Source organism: Paramormyrops kingsleyae, unplaced genomic scaffold (assembly GCF_048594095.1).
Source record: "Paramormyrops kingsleyae isolate MSU_618 unplaced genomic scaffold, PKINGS_0.4 ups305, whole genome shotgun sequence".
Lineage (NCBI taxonomy): Eukaryota > Metazoa > Chordata > Actinopteri > Osteoglossiformes > Mormyridae > Paramormyrops > Paramormyrops kingsleyae.
This window is the reverse complement of record NW_027326242.1, coordinates 15,797-31,623: the sequence shown is the minus strand read 5'-3', so window position 1 is coordinate 31,623 and position 15,827 is coordinate 15,797. Positions and strand designations below refer to the sequence as shown.

Sequence of the window (15,827 nt, the reverse complement as noted above, 5' to 3'; positions counted from 1 at the left end):
ATTTTATGCCTAGTCAAACTAATCGTCCATTTAGACATACCGGTATGTTTGTTTCCAAAATTTCTTGTTTTTTGCCATTAAAAATGTCACACACCCCCTTGTGCAACCGCCCGCTCGTCAGGGGGAACAAGCAGCACCTGAGCCCGACCCCTTTTAAGGCTCCCCACAACGCTCCCCCAGCGCGAGTTGTGTCCGTCTTGTTACCGTCATTTGTCTGTGTTCCCCTGCTGTCCCCTGGGGATCCCGCACGGGCTCCGCGAATCCTCGGAGGCCAACCGAGGACCTGGACCCGCTGCCCTGTCTCGTCCTACCTGTGCCCACGTTCCGGGCTGCGGTTTTCTGTTGGTGCCAAGGCCGCCTGGTTCCCGACGCGCCCCCCTCCTGAGTTTCGGAGCAACCGGCTCCGCTGTGCCCGCTCTGCCCGAGCACCTCCTTAGTTCCGCAGCAACCGGCTCCGCTATGCTCACTCTGCTTGAGTGGCTTCTAAGTTCAGTTAATAAAGACCCCAGACGAGGCACTGAAGTACCTGACGTGATATTATAGTATTTTATTTGTTTGCTCACCTAATAGTTCAACCTGCACTTTCATTTCTCAGGTAACGTGACCTTCATTTTCCACAAGATTTATTTAATTTTTTTTAAACATGCCTGAATAATCAAAGGTACATATGTCTTCGACAAAACAGTTCAGTTTTTATTCGCCTCAATACTTTTTCTTCTGTGTTTGGGGGCCGAATGTCCATGCAGCACCCACCAATAAACCACTACTACGGGTTAGGATTCACTCTCTGGTAACCTAACAACTCAGGGAGTGATACGCTAACGGCCAATCATGTAACAGTATCATGTTTGGTTGCGCCATATCGTTGTCTCGTGCTGGTCTGCTGCGTTACTCTTCCTAAGCAGAAAATGAGTTCTGCAGCGAGCGAGGAAATTGTAAATAAAAGAGAAAAAGTCAGCTCGCCAGTATAGCAGTTTTTTGGATATTATAAGTCGGACCGTAGTCAGACTAATGTCATCTGCAAATTATGCAAGACCGTCGTCCCCACCAAGACTGGTAATACCACGAACTTGATGTACCACCTGTACTCACCCTTTGGAGCACAGCCGTATTCAACCAACAACATCTGTAGCTGCAACACCGCACGAGCATGGAGAGGTACTCTTTCCATGGTTGTTGACATTTCTGTCTTAATAACTGAGGGGATTATGATCAGAGGAAGGTTAAGTTTAAAATAAAAATGTTTAAATGTAATATATTTTTGAATTTCTCCTGGTCCTTATTTTAAATGGGTCATAAAAAATATCAATAATTATCGATATAGACCGATATGAAACACTGATATCGTGATAGTTTTCAGCCATATCGCCCAGCCCTACTTTTGACCTAGCACGTTGACGCTCACTGTATCAGCAGTCTGGCGAGCTAATTTTCTTTTTGCAGGGTGGTAGGGGAAATCTCATTAATATTCATGAGACAAGCAGTACCTGATTGGCCACTGAATGCGTTACACAGAAAAACCGGGAAGCAGGTTCACTGGCCAGTCAGGTACCACTTCTACCATGAATATTAATGAATTGACCAATCAAGTGGCACTTCTCTTATGAATATTAATGAGATGTCCTCTACCATCCTGCCAAAAGAAAATTAGTGTCCGGCGAACAGGTATCCAGGAAAACTAATCAATGTTGAAGGATCAGTCAATAGGAGTGCAGGTCCAACCCACTGGCATGGATTGACAAACAAAGTCATTCTGCTGAAAAGTCACATTATGAAATAAATAGACCATCGGGAAAAAAGCCATTTTGAAATAAAAGCTGACTTTGAAAAAAGGGTGTTTTGGAATAAAAACTGCTGGAATTAAATAAAAGGCATCTGCAATAATCTCTGTTATTATTAAAAATGACCATTAAATAATATTTCACAATAATAAGTAAATTTTATAAAGCAGAATGCAATATATTTCACAATAATAAGCTGTATTTCAAAATGTGTTCATTTATTTCACAATTTCATTGTCATATATCTGTCTCTTATTTATTCATATAGTTATTTATTTCATTATGTCATATTTATTTAATCTTGGACACTTTGGAATCCCATACGTGCCACATTTTCGCTAAAACATTGACCATCTGGGGGTCCCTGAGGCTGAGAAATATTGGTTTAAGGTATTAAAAAATGCTGTAGATGAGTAAATATTTTTGGGTGCTTTGGATACTGGTAATCGAAAACAATGAATTTACAGTAATAATAATGACACAGATAAAACTGGTGACATGCTAATCAGACAAACAGAGATCACAATGTGGACTGTCGGGGGGTCCCTGAGGACCACGTTGAGAAACATTGCTTTAAACATCTGAAATGTAGAGCAACTCAGCCTTTCCGTTCAAGACTTTAAATAAACGTTTTGTGCTTTTACTGTCCTCTATAACACCGGTGTCCTCCTTCTGCCTCTCACTTGCGTAACTTTTTAATGTCTATGTGGGCCTTTGCAGAGGACTGTGTGGACCCTGGTGTTAGGGTGGAGTCAGTGTTCACTGTTCCTGGGGAGGCTGCCATGCTCACCTGTTTCCTGGACAAGTATGTCGCTGACTCCCACATCATCTCCTGGTATAAGAGTAACCTGGACTGGCAGCTGAATATGGACAACCGGTGGGTCCGGCTCAAAGACAACGTAATCTGGCTTCTGAAAAGCATGGTGCAGGACAATGGGACCTACATGTGTATCCTGAGGTACATCTCTGGGGTGGAGATTACTGCTGAGGTGTTGGCAGGGGAAAGTTCTGATTAAAGCATGATGTGTCCATTTTCACATGGTTTGGGGTAAACTTCAGAAATGTTTATTCCTTGGATGTGAACATACTGAACACTAGTGAACTAAAATCCCTTGATCATTTCTATAATTAAATTCTATTTTTCTTTGTTGTTTTATATTCTTCATGGTAGAACTGCTGATCAGTGCTTCAAACAAGTAACAGTGCTGTCTGTGAATGAAACTCGAGCAGAGGACTGCAGTCGACCATACCGGGCGACTCAGCCACTAACCACGGTTGCCAATGGTTTGCTGTTTTGCCCATTGTATTCGTATATGGCTCACCTGACTGAGTATTCCTTCCAGTGGTATAAGGTAAGGCTGCTCGATTATGACAAAAATCATAATCCCAGTTATTTTGATCAGTATTGAGCTCGCAATTAACACAAGTACTCACTGACATCATACATTTACTGAACTTTAGATTTCAATTTATTACTACTTAAAATGAACTACTACTACTGGATATTGTTAATGTGAAATATAAATATGTCCACACACACACACAGTATATTACGTTGTGGGGACCCAAAGTCCCCACAGTGTGATAAAAACCAGTTATTCTCCAGTTATTTTATAACCATAAATTGAGAAATGAGTGAAACAAAAAATTGTGCTGTGGTCTCTTAATTTTTTTCCAGAGCTTTATATATATTGGTGCTGTCCCAAACAATTATTCTTTAAACTATTAATCTGGCAATTATTTTTTTGATTATTCAACTAATCTAACGACTAATTTTTCGATTAATCTGATGATAAATTTATTGATAAGCAATTATTTTCAGGTTAGTTATTTAATACAACAATTCATCCCCTCCCACACACACACACACACAAATCTGAAATTCTCATTAACATTTCAATTTATAAAGACATTTCTTAAACATTAGAGCGTTATTCCTTAACAAAAAGATTTTAGTGCAAGAACCAAAAAATAAGAAAAATTCAAGATAAAAAAAATCAATCGATTGTCTGAGGTAACATTACTAGTAGACAAAAATTCTGTGTGGTAGTAAGTAGGGATGAGCCGATCCACTTTTTTTCCATTTTCGATCTGATTCCGATACGCAACTGCCGATACTGACAAATTCCGATACAAGAGCTCTTTTTACTTGAATATTTTAATAAAATAAATATATATTATGCTTTGTTATATTTTTAACACTAGTAAATCAAATGAAAAAAATTTGAAAAAGATTTTTAATTAGAAACATGCATTTAGAAATTCTTCCACCTCGTTTGTAAATCGTTTTAAGTGTTTTTGAGGCATTTGCAGTTCAATTTGAATATCTTCCAAGCAAGTATACGCAAGTGGCGAATGCTTTGAAAGTTCCCCACAATTTTTCTCCAGCTAGCATCAGCATCACTTAAACTTTGCTGCGATCGCAACCCCTCATTTATCAAAAGCTGTTGCGAATGTGCAAATCATCCATTTTTCATATTACTTGCGTTGTCTCGCACAATTGCATGGGCTTTAAGTGGGATGTTCTGCTAAACGCAACTTCCACCTCTCCAAACAAATCACTGTGCTGCTAGTTGTTGTTAAAAGTGTAAAATACTTCCAGATTGTCACCCTCTTATCTGATTTTCTTATGCTCCTCGTACTGCCAAGTGTATGCAGTTACAAAACATTTGCGTGGTTTTACACAACGCGTCAACACTAAAATTCCACGTCGACGAATTTTTATAATTGACGTCGATTTACGTCAAATAATCGACCAGCCCTCATATATACACATATGTGTGTGTGTGTTTGTGTGGGGAAAAAAAACTTCTTTTGAACAGTGGATTTCCTTGAACTCTAAATATAGTTCATCTGAGAAACACATGAAAGGGGACTGAAAAAGGATGTGCTGGGTTTCTAGCAACCGTCATTGTGAAATGAACTGCGGCCCAGTTATCCTTCTAGCTCTTTTTTTTTTTTTGATGAATGTTAGAAGCCAAAATTGTAATTGAAATTATAATTTGATGAATTGCCCAGCACTAGTAGAAGGTGCACTGTGCATTGAGCTTGCAGTGCTGACTGCAAGCTGAAAGATGCTAGTTCCCTGTTTTTGTATCACTCCAAATGCACCCAGTGTGTGTAGCTTTTTTACTGTTCTGCCTAATGCCTCTGCTTTTAAGTAGACTGTGACCAGTTTGGAAGGTCATATTTATTAGAAGATGTTTCCCCTTTCTTATAATGTCACAACAGTCAAAAGTCATCTGAATGTTTAATACACGTCAGCTAAATATTTCTACCAAATAAGCGGACCTTAGCCATGCTGTGTGCAGTGGAAGCATGTCTTGTAACATGGCCTATGCAGTGATTTAACCAACAAGAGCATCTCCTGTTTTGGGCAGGGCTGCAAACCCCTCCTGGAAGGGGCCAGATACTTCAATGTCGACAGTGACATGCTTGTGATAAAGAATGTGTCTCTAAGCGATGCTGGAAACTATACCTGCAGAATGGCATTTAACCTGGCCGGCTCTCCAGGCTTCATCTCTGAGACGATCTCGTGTGAGGTGAAAGGTGAGATTCGGAGCAGATACTGGGGCCTGGATGGTGCCTCGCTGAGGTACTGCTGGGGCCTGGCTGGTGCCTCGCTAAGACGCTGCTAGGGCCTGGCTGGTGCCTCGCTGAGGTACTGCTGGGGCCTGGCTGGTGCCTCGCTGAGGTACTGCTGGGGCCTGGCTGGTGTCTCGGTGAGGTACTGCTGGGGCCTGGCTGGCCATTGTCTGTTCTGCTCCTTTTTTGTGGTGACGGTGGGCAGGGCGATAACCTTCCTTCCTCTATTTTCACTGGGTTTCATGATGTTATGCCAAAGTAAAATTTGTGGTAGTGTATTGTTTTCATAATCACATAGTGATTATTCTCAAAATATTGACTCATAAGTTTTTTTTTTACTTCTTTATTCATTCAGACCATCTAATGTTACCTCTCAGTCTGCTTACTGTGTTGTTTTATATCTATTTATTTATGCTTGCAGAAAAATATTCCCATCTCTATGGATAAATATTTAACTAAAGCAATTTCATGCCTAAGCTTTGAACAGACAGCCCACTTGAGTTCAGGGTTTTACCGGTGATTCACTTGTTTGCCATGAAGTGTTTTTAGAATGGCAAAGTAGAACATATTCTAATATTACCATAAAATGTTTCTTTGCACTGTTTGCAGTGCAGTGAGAACTCTTCTATCAGTAATATAATTCTATCCCTCCCTTACTTCAGAAAAAATGGAAAACATGCAATCTTTTTTAAAGATTTTGTAGTCTTTTTGCCAACTCCCCCTGCTGGTAAGGAATGTAACTGCAAAGTCTTCTTATAATCGGGCATAAAAATACAGTAGGTCAGTGCCTAAGATGTGAAATATTGTTTATAGGATTTAATGCTGAATTCATAGTCAATGAAATTATTTTAAAAATATGTGCTGAATCCTAGTTCTTTTTAAGTAACTTAGTGTTTTGCATCCTTTCAGATCAATGGAATCTGCGGCCGATGGTGTCTGAACCAATTAATGATACGATCAAAGCAAATCCTGGTGGGTGTTATGCCAGCGGCTTGAAAATAAGAAGTTATACTTTTAATTTTGCTCAGTGCATATTGGAATGTGATTGGTGTCATTTTATCTGGTTCTGACATGATCAGATGATTGACTCACAAACAGTGCTCACAGATGCTTACATAATTCAGTAAAAATATTGCAAAATTATTGGATTTATGATAAAAATTATTACTTTTTTTCTCAAAAATATGTATAATGTATCATACACACAGTGCCCTCCACAAATATTGGCACCCCTTGTAAAGATCTGTAAAAGGGTTAGAAAAAAATCCACCTTTTTGTGAAGTAGCTTCATCTCACACCGAAAAAAAGAGAAACCCTACTGACATGGGACCAGCAGTGTGCCCATACTGCCAGCTCTGTTATCCGTTTGATCTGATATTATTCATATCATTGCGATACGGTCACATGTGCAGATTCATTTCATTTCCACTACTCTGTCTGGGTGCTTAACTTTTTTGTGATTGAGTATATACAGTGCTGTGAAAAAGAATTTGTGCCCTTCCTGAATTTTTATTCTTATGCATATTTGTCACACTTACATGTTTCAGATCATGAAAAAAAATTAATATTGGATAAAGATAACCAGAGTAAATACAAAATGCACTTTTTTCATTTATTTCATTTATCAAGTGAAAAAAGCTAGCCAAACTTACCTGGGCCTATGGAAAAAAGTAATTGCCCACTAAATCTTATAACTGGTTGTGCCATCCTTGGCAGCAAGAACTGCAATCAAGCATTTGCGATAACCAGCAGTGGGTCTTGCACATCGCTGTACATGAATCTTGGCCCACTCTTCTTTGCAGAATTGTTTCAATCCTGCCACTTTGGAGGATTTTCAGGCATGAACGGCCTGTTTAAGGTCTTGCCAAAGCATCTCGATTGAATTTAAGCCCGGACTTTGACTAGGCCACTCCAAAACCTTAATTTTGTTTTTTGAGCCATTCAGAGGTGGACTTGCTGGTTTGTTTTGGATCGTTGTCCTGCTGTGGGCTTGAACTTCAGGGCACAAGCTGATGGCCGGACATTCTCCTTCATGATTTTCTGGTAGAGAGCAGAATTCATAGTTCCATCAATTTAAGCCAGTTGTCCAGATCCTGAGCCAGCAAAGCAGCCCCAGACCATCACACTACCACCACCATGCTTGACTGTTGGTATGTTCTTTTTATGAAATGTTGTGTTAATTTTACACCAGATGTAATGGGACACAGACCGTCCAAAAGTTCTCTCGTCAGGACACAGAATATTTTCCCAGAAGTGTTAGGGATCATCAAAATGCTTTTTGCCAAATATGACCCTTCGGGTTCTTCTTGGTCAGCAGTGGTTTTCGCCTTGGAACTCTCCCATGGATGCCATTTTTGCCCAGTCTCCTTCTTATTGTTGAATCATGAACAAACACCTTAACTGAGGCAAGTCTGGTCTGCAGTTCTTTAGATGTTATTCTGGGGTCTTTTGTGACCTCCTGGATGAGTTGTCTGTAGGGATGGGTATCTTTAAGATTTTAATGGTACTGCTACTCTTTCCGGTGCTGCTTATCGGTCCGCTACTTTAACGGTATTGCTATCGGTATGTTTTGAAGAATAAATCAAATTAACAACATAATTAACAGATTTATTTAATAAATCACTATTATTATTCAACAAATTTGCATTATTAAACAAATTTCCATTAAATGTTAAATGAAAAATAAAATTTCACAAAAAATACAGCAATGTTTTAAATCATCCATCTCCTACCACTGTTCTGGGTCGGGTCGCGGGGGCAGCAGCCTAAGCAGGGAAGCCCAGACCTCCCTCTCCCCGGCCACTTCGTCCAGCCCTTCTGGGGGGATCCCGAGGTGTTCCCAGGCCAGCCGAGAGACTTAGTCTCTCCAGCGTGTCCTGGGTCGTCCCCGGGGCCTCCTCCCAGTGGGACAACCCCGGAACACCTCCCCTGGGAGGCGTCCGGGAGGCATCCTAACCAGATGCCCGAGCCACCTCATCTGGCTCCTCTCGATGCGGAGGAGTAGCGGCTCTACTCTGAGCTCCCCCCGAATGACCGAGCTTCTCACCCTATCTCTAAGGGAGAGCCCAGCCACCCTACAGAGGAAACCCTTGTTTTCGCGATCTTGTTCTTCCGGTCATTACCCACAGCTCATGACCATAGGTGAGGGTAGGAACGTAGATCGACTGGTAAATTGAGAGCTTTGCCTTTTGGCTCAGCTCCTCCTTCACCATGACAGACCGATGCAGCGCCCGCATCACTGCCAACGCCGCACCGATCCGCCTGTCGATCTCCCGCTCCATCCTTCCCTCACTCATGAACAAGACCCCGAGATACTTAAACTCCTCCACTTGGGAAAGGACCCCCTCCCTGACCTGGAGAGAGAACTCCACCATTTTCCAGCTGAGAACCATGGAAATGTAAAACAAACATGAATGATTTTAATGCAAAGCCTTTAATGCCTTTACACGCAAAATACCTGTTGAACTTTTGCCAACAGGCACTATCTGCATTGATTCTAGTAGAGCGCAACCACACTGTTGATTTCGTACCTCTCCTCCATCATCACTAGTTCAGTGTCGGCCGTTCCTGCCTGATCTGCATGCGCATATTTTATTCACTGCAGACCTGTATAGCAATCAGTGTTAGCAACTTAGCAACTTATTTTTCAAAAAGCACTTAGCGACAAATCCTATTTCTGACAAACCTTGCAGGCGGATCGGCAAACCGATCCGCCTGTCGGTATAGAAAAAATTTGGCTTTCTGAGGCATCAGAAGTATTTTTTCTGACAGTTCTGCCCCCCCAGCGGAGGGGAAACCACAGTTTAGGTCAATTAAGTTGAATACTTCATACTTTCCTACTGCCCCAAGTATCAGCCTAAGTTCCCGAATTAGGGTTACAGTTAAGGCTAGGGTTAGGGTTAGAAAAACTATGGCTTTCTGAGGCATCAAAAGTGTATTTTCTGACAGTTTTTAGCCCCCGGTGGAGAGGAAACCACAGAATAGCATCATTAAGTTGCATTTTTCCAAATTTCCTTCAGCCCATAGTGTCAGCCCAAGGACCCATATTAGGGTTAGCTAGGGTCACGGTTAGAAAAAAATTCACTTTCTGCGGCATCAAAAGTAATTTTTCTGACAGTTCTGCGCCCCCAGCGCAGGGGAAAGCACAGTTTAGGTCAATTAAGTTGAATATTTTATACTTTCCTACTGCTCCTAGTGTCAGGCTAAGTTCCCGAATTAGGGTTACGGTTAAAGCTAGCGTTAGGTTTAGAAAAACTATGGCTTTCTGAGCTATAAAAAGTATATTTTCTGACAGTTTTTAGCTCCCGGTGGAGAGGAAACCACGAAATAGCATCGTTAAGTTGCATTTTTTCAAATTTCCTTCAACCCATAGTGTTATCCATGTTATTGTCTAAATTTTTGGGGTAATAAATATTAAACTAATGAAAATGGTGTTTCTTCTCGTACATTATTAGTAATATCAAAGGGAAACTTCTGTCAGTGTTCAATAAATGTTAAGTTGAGAAATGTTGTGTATCCTATATTATTAATGAGATATTTTACCACGCAAATAGAGGGGAATATGTCCAACTATCGGGCAAAAAAATCGGCAGCATATATCGGGCATCGGCCAACCCTGAATTCTAAATATCAATATCGGCTATAGAAAAACCCATATCGGTCGACCTCTATTACCCACGACAAAATAAACAAAGAAAATTTGTTCCCTGGGAGTAGCTGTTATAGGGTGAGAGGAAAGACAGCTAAGACTGGAAGGAGTCACACCGTTGGTGAGATGTCAGGAGAGAGAAGGGAAATTGGTAACACAAGGAGAATTTTCAGCTGCAATAGCAGTGGGACCGCGTTCAAAACCTGGCTTGCTGTTGCAGATCAGATTATCCCTAGTCGGGCTCTGTTGTACAGATCAGCTTTAACCAGCAGAGGGACAATTAGCAGGTTCTGCTTTGCTTGCCTCTATGAGATGTGTTGCGGTGTTAAGCTATTTACGCGAGTGGAGAGGTTTGAATGCTGTCAGGTGTCTCTCCCGGACAGGGCACTTCCCACAAGCTCAATCCTAGCCAAGCAGGCCCGAGCCCGGGCCCCACTCCCCCGATCCCCAGCAATGTCAACTTGGAAGGGCGTGTTCTGTACTCACAACTCAGGTGAGGCTCAGCCTGTCGGCTGCACTGCCTGTGACCTGATTCGAACAAGAGACGGTGCAGCGGCCCTCAGGTGTCACCCAACCGATTGAGAGTCCAAGCTAGGGCTGTTCTCTGAACTCATCCTAGACGAGGTCCTGCTCAAAACTTGTAATGACTGCCTGAGGCACCTGCCAACCTTGCCCTTAATGAGTCAGCGGGTGCAGCCTGGCTAGCGTGCTTTTGGGCGTCCAATTGCTGAGAAGTTCCCTTTCAGTTCTGACACACTGTAAAATCGTAAGCAGTAACAGCAGAACCTCGGACAAGCTCAACCAAAACGAGCGAATTGTAAGCACTCAGTACCGGAAAAGCTCAACTGATCACACTCAGAACTCCAATTACTCCCTGATGTGATTAAATTAATTCTCCTGTGTTGACCTAAGGAGACATATCTTTACAGAAATGTAGCGACCACAGTTGTACGCGGTGTTTTCTGTGACGGCTTTCTTCCCCTGTGTGCATGACAGCCTCTGTCCCTGTTGCGGTCACATCAGGGATGTGAAACAGCAATCTCAGCCTTTTGTAAAAGTCATGTTCCTCTATAGCAACATGGGCTCCACACAATGCAGTGATATTGATTCATTTGTGTTAGCTTTCACTACTAAATCTAAAGGAAGCATTAACATGTATTACACTTTAGCAGTTATAAATGATTACACATCCTTGGTCAAAACATCTGCTGATATACTAACATTTTATGTGCACTTTACACTCATAGAGTTTCAAAAGATTTAAAAAATGTTTTTTACTGTATTTATTATTTTACTTTTGAGAGCAACAACCAAGCAATTCCAGTGTTTGTGCGCATAGCAAATAATATATCATGAGTTTTAGGAGCCCAGTGTCTAATGCTGGCAGGAAGGGAAGCATGCTCCATGTGCAGGCCCTGTCTTGCAGGCTCCCCCTTCAGTAAGACATGCCGGGTGTTTGTGCCCGGACACGGCGAGCATATGGTGGATGTGGTCTGGGCTTTGGATCAGCTTATCTCCTCGAACCATTCAGAGCGTGTCAGCCAGGTTCCCCTGGGGTGAGTAGATGTGCCACTTCAAACTCACAGAACCTTTAGCTTTAATTAATCTTTCAGGGTAGTTTGAAAGCAGCTCCAGCCTGTATTGTGGCCAGTCGGTTTCTGGATTGTAGCCCAGCTGGATCTTGCTTTGGTGTCCTCCAGCATATACCATTTTATGTGATCTAACTCGCTAATAGCTGAAACCATGAATGGCAAATTCATGAATCTAGAGGATCTAATGTAATTCTTCTTTTATATATATATACAGAAAAAGCAGAGTGGAGCATGGAGAGTGGCTAGAAGTACTATTGAACTTTTCTGAAGTGGAGAAAGAAGACTTCTACAACACGTACAGGTGTATGGTCTTCAATGATAAGGGGCTCGTTGTTGCTAACTTCACCTTGCTGCCTTCAGGTGGGTGAGCATGTCCCCAGAGCTCAGACTCAGGTCGGTCATCTTTTTTCCAAACTGAAAGCTTCCTTTACAGCAGAGGGTGCCCTTCATGTTATCATTCAACTCTGAGCCATGTGAAAAGATATAAGTAACACGTATAGAAGGATAATCACCAGCTTGATCAGTAATTTGAAATGTAGACTGTCGGTTTTAAAGTACAGGCAGTCCCCGGGTTAAGAATACTGTCCTGTATTATTATTTTTCTGGTTTACCTATAAATTTGATGTAACAACAGACTTTGGGAATAAATCTCATTTGTAAATTGGGCAATACCTGTACCATTTTGAAAATTATATGAAAACCATTTAAATGTTTCTCTGAGTAATTTTTTGGTATGACTTATCACGCTAGATGGTTATCAGTTCCTGTCTTTTGAAAACAGCAGTGCAGTATCTAAGAGGCCTTCCTTTACTTCCTTTACCTGTGCTTTTGAGCAGAACCAAACCATCTCCTCTCTGTGGGCCTGTTCTTCGCCAGTCCTGCTCTGATCTTCATCATTGCTGTGGCCATGTGGCGGATCGTTAAAATCGAGGTGGCCTTGTTGTTCAGGAGCTCCTTCCCATGTCTCTATCCAGACCCAGGTTGGCCCCCAGCCCCTGTGCGCCAAATGTCTGAATTCCAGGTTTTAGGGACAATCCCATACATCACTGTGCCATAACACACTCGCTTGTGAGTAAATCTAACTTGGCATTGGTTAACTGCATATCATTTAATTAATCATTTACTTTGTGAAGAAAAGCACACAAAAACACACACACACATGTTTGTGTTTCGCAGCCAAAAGGTACAACCATTCTAGATGACCAGTACTCAGATAAACAGAAAGCAGTTTCTAATGAAGCTGTCCCTTCTTACCAAACCAGCTATCATCAATGACACAGTTCTGGTCGGTTCTCCCCGCTCTCCACCAGGATCCGACGGCAAAGTGTATGATGCCTATGTGGCTTATCCGAGGGCGTGCGGGGGCAGCGTCTGCGGGGGCCAGGCCTGTGCAGCTGTCGAGGAGTTCGCGCTACGCTCCCTGCCCGAGGTTCTGGAAGGAGAGTGGGGTTACAGGCTTTTCATCATGGGCCGGGAGAGCCTGCCTGGCGAAGGTGAGCCTGCTCCTGTCTCATGGGGCCTGTGAAACACAGCAGCTAGCCAGCTTTTGAGTGTATGAGGTATTATGACAAAAACATAAAAGACAGCTTCATATCTACGTCGATTCAAGACGTAGCTACGAACAGAGTTGGAAAGAGTAATAAAATATTCTACTCAAGTAAAAGTACTATTACATAAATGAAATTTTACTTAAGTACAAGTAAAATTACTTGTCAAAAATGTACTCAAGTAAAAGTAAAAAGTAGCTTGTTCAAAATGTACTCAGAGTAAAAGTTACTTAGTTACTTTGTTAACCTTGGGAGGATAGTGCAATAAGGACAAAGTGATTTTAATGTATTTGTTTTTAATTAAAGTAACACCACAAGTTAAGGTGCAATAACAATATAAAATGTCAAAACACATTTAAAACATTTAGGGAGATACCGTATAATGTATGATTTTAGTTCAGACCATCCCATAAATCATTTTCAACATAACCATTGAAGGTGGCATAAGTTGTGGATTCTGAAGTGATTATGCACTAGGAGCATTTGTTTGATAGAGACATTAGCATATTAAAACAATAGCTTAGAGTAAACCTGTTTCTTACAATGCACATACACCAATATAGATCCGTATGGTTGCGTTGGGGTAGCACGCATAAATCGTCTGAACAGGCCACGCACTGATGTCTTTTTCACTAATTTGAGAAAAGTCTACTACTAGTTTACTAGTTTAACCTACTTTGTAAAACCAATGCAACACTACAAGCGTTGTTTAACTTACCTCTACGTGCTTGCGTAGATTTGATGTGGAGTTCTTGTAAGCAGCAATGTCAGTCCCTCGGGGCAAACAAAGTTTACATTTCATAATAAAGCTGTCGCCTCTTTTGCATTTAAAGGCAAACAGCTCACCTAAGTATGGCCAGGGGTGGACTTCTTTCGCAACAAGTTCAGCTTCAGAAGGATTCGCCAAACTTTCATCTACTGTAATATTACTCTGGTCTCTGACGTCTCCATCTCTGCTGTACTCACGCGCGTGATATTAACTCCAGTTTGTTCTCTTACCCATCGTTCACTGCAGTAATTTCCGGCACGTGATTTTTCATTTTATTTATTTGTCGGTTTAATTTTACTCAGTAACGGATGTGATTTAAATTGTAGCGAAGTACAATACTTCAAATAAAATATACTTAAGTAAAAGTAAAATTACAGATTTTAAAACCTACTTCAAAAAGTACAAATACACAAAAAACCTACTCAATTACAGTAACGCGAGTAAATGTAATTCGTTACTTTCCACCTCTGGCTACGAAGAAGGGTCTGATTGTAGTTTAAGTGATGCAGGACTTTGGCTGTGAATAATTAATAGAAACAGGCTGCTGCTAAAAGGCAGGCTTAAATTTAGCAGATCATCACATGATTTATTCACAAAGATCAACTTCATTATTTAAAAATTTGTAATGCTTCCACGATGCTCTGAAAATTGGTCGATGTTGCTGTTGTCAACCTTGAATTGCGAAAAGAGTACCACAGATTTTTTTGGCCTGGTAAGCGAAACGAAAGCAGATTCTAAATCATCATTTTTTTTGCTAACTAAGCACTAGCGCTCCCATATAAAGGTCATAAATGATCAGCAAAGGATGTTTTTGTGTTTGTCTTTGTGATAATATCTGTACAGATAAACAACCAAGTCTCTGTCTCCTGCAGGCATTAGAGTCGTGTCTGGGCACACCGTCAGACAATCATCACTTTATATGTGGGTGTACCTGTGCATCTGTGACTGACCATGTCCCTCACGGGCCTCTCTCCTCTCAGCGGTGGCAGACGTGGTCCAGCAGAACATCGGGAAGAGCCGACGCCTGCTCCTGCTATATTCCGCTTTCTCCCTGTCCCACCCGGACGCCGCTCAGAGCTTGGAGCAGCAGCTGGCCGTCCATGCCGCTCTCGTGGAGAGGACGGTCCCAGCCGTCCTAGTGGAACTAGGGGAGGCTGTTGACAACAAGCTGCTCCCCAAAGCCATGCAGTACCTTCGGAGCCAACAGGGGGCAGTACGCTGGGGAGGGAGCAGTAAGGAGGGCACTTTGGATAGAAGTCAGGCTTCTGGCAGGTTCTGGAAACATCTGCGTTATTATATGCCACCTCGGATCAGCCAGACACGCCCCCCAGAGAAAAAGGTCTTACTGAACATTTCTGCCCAGGTGCATAGTGGATGATGAACCAGGCGGGTAAGCATATGGTGCAGGGCACAGCCTGAAATCTGAGTCGGCTGACATGAAGCTATCAGCAGAGCGTATGCTTTGGAGCTGTCCTTCAGTTACACCAGCAGGTGATACCTGGTTTGGAGTGTCGTTTCAACACATCATAGAAACGCTCTTAAATACATTTCATGTGGATGTTAACACTGTGTCGTGGCTTATTTGGGCAGTGCAGTCAGGTCCTGCTCCTCGTGCACACTCGTGCATGCTGAGGAAAGCATGTCCTTTTAGCTACTATACTTGTCTTTCAAGGAGAACTGTGCTGAATGAATTATAAATCATAAGTGAAAGAATTTCCAGCCTTTTCCAGTGTCTTGTTTTGTAAGCACTGTTCAGTAATCGGAATTGTAGTTTGTTCCAGCTCTTAAGTGCCTACAGGATTCTTTTTCCCACTGGCTCATTTTCAGTCAGATTAAGATCAGCACTATTTTCTGGCCAGCTTAAAGCAGACCATTTTTTCTTTTTCAACTATTCTTTTGGATGTT

At 41.9% G+C, this 15,827-nt stretch overlaps 1 protein-coding gene across 1 annotated transcript; it reads left to right on the top strand.

Moving 5' to 3' along the window:
• The first annotated feature begins 1,073 nt into the window (after nt 1–1,073).
• On the top strand, nt 1,074–15,300 carry LOC140587522 (interleukin-1 receptor type 1-like). The gene is made up of 10 exons (XM_072708768.1): nt 1,074–1,158; nt 2,502–2,739; nt 2,953–3,133; nt 5,162–5,330; nt 6,276–6,338; nt 11,441–11,570; nt 11,821–11,966; nt 12,443–12,586; nt 12,917–13,099; nt 14,903–15,300. The coding sequence occupies exons 1-10, from the start codon at nt 1,074–1,076 to the stop codon at nt 15,298–15,300; spliced, it is 1,737 nt and encodes a 578-aa protein (XP_072564869.1).
• Nucleotides 15,301–15,827: the final 527 nt, after the last annotated feature.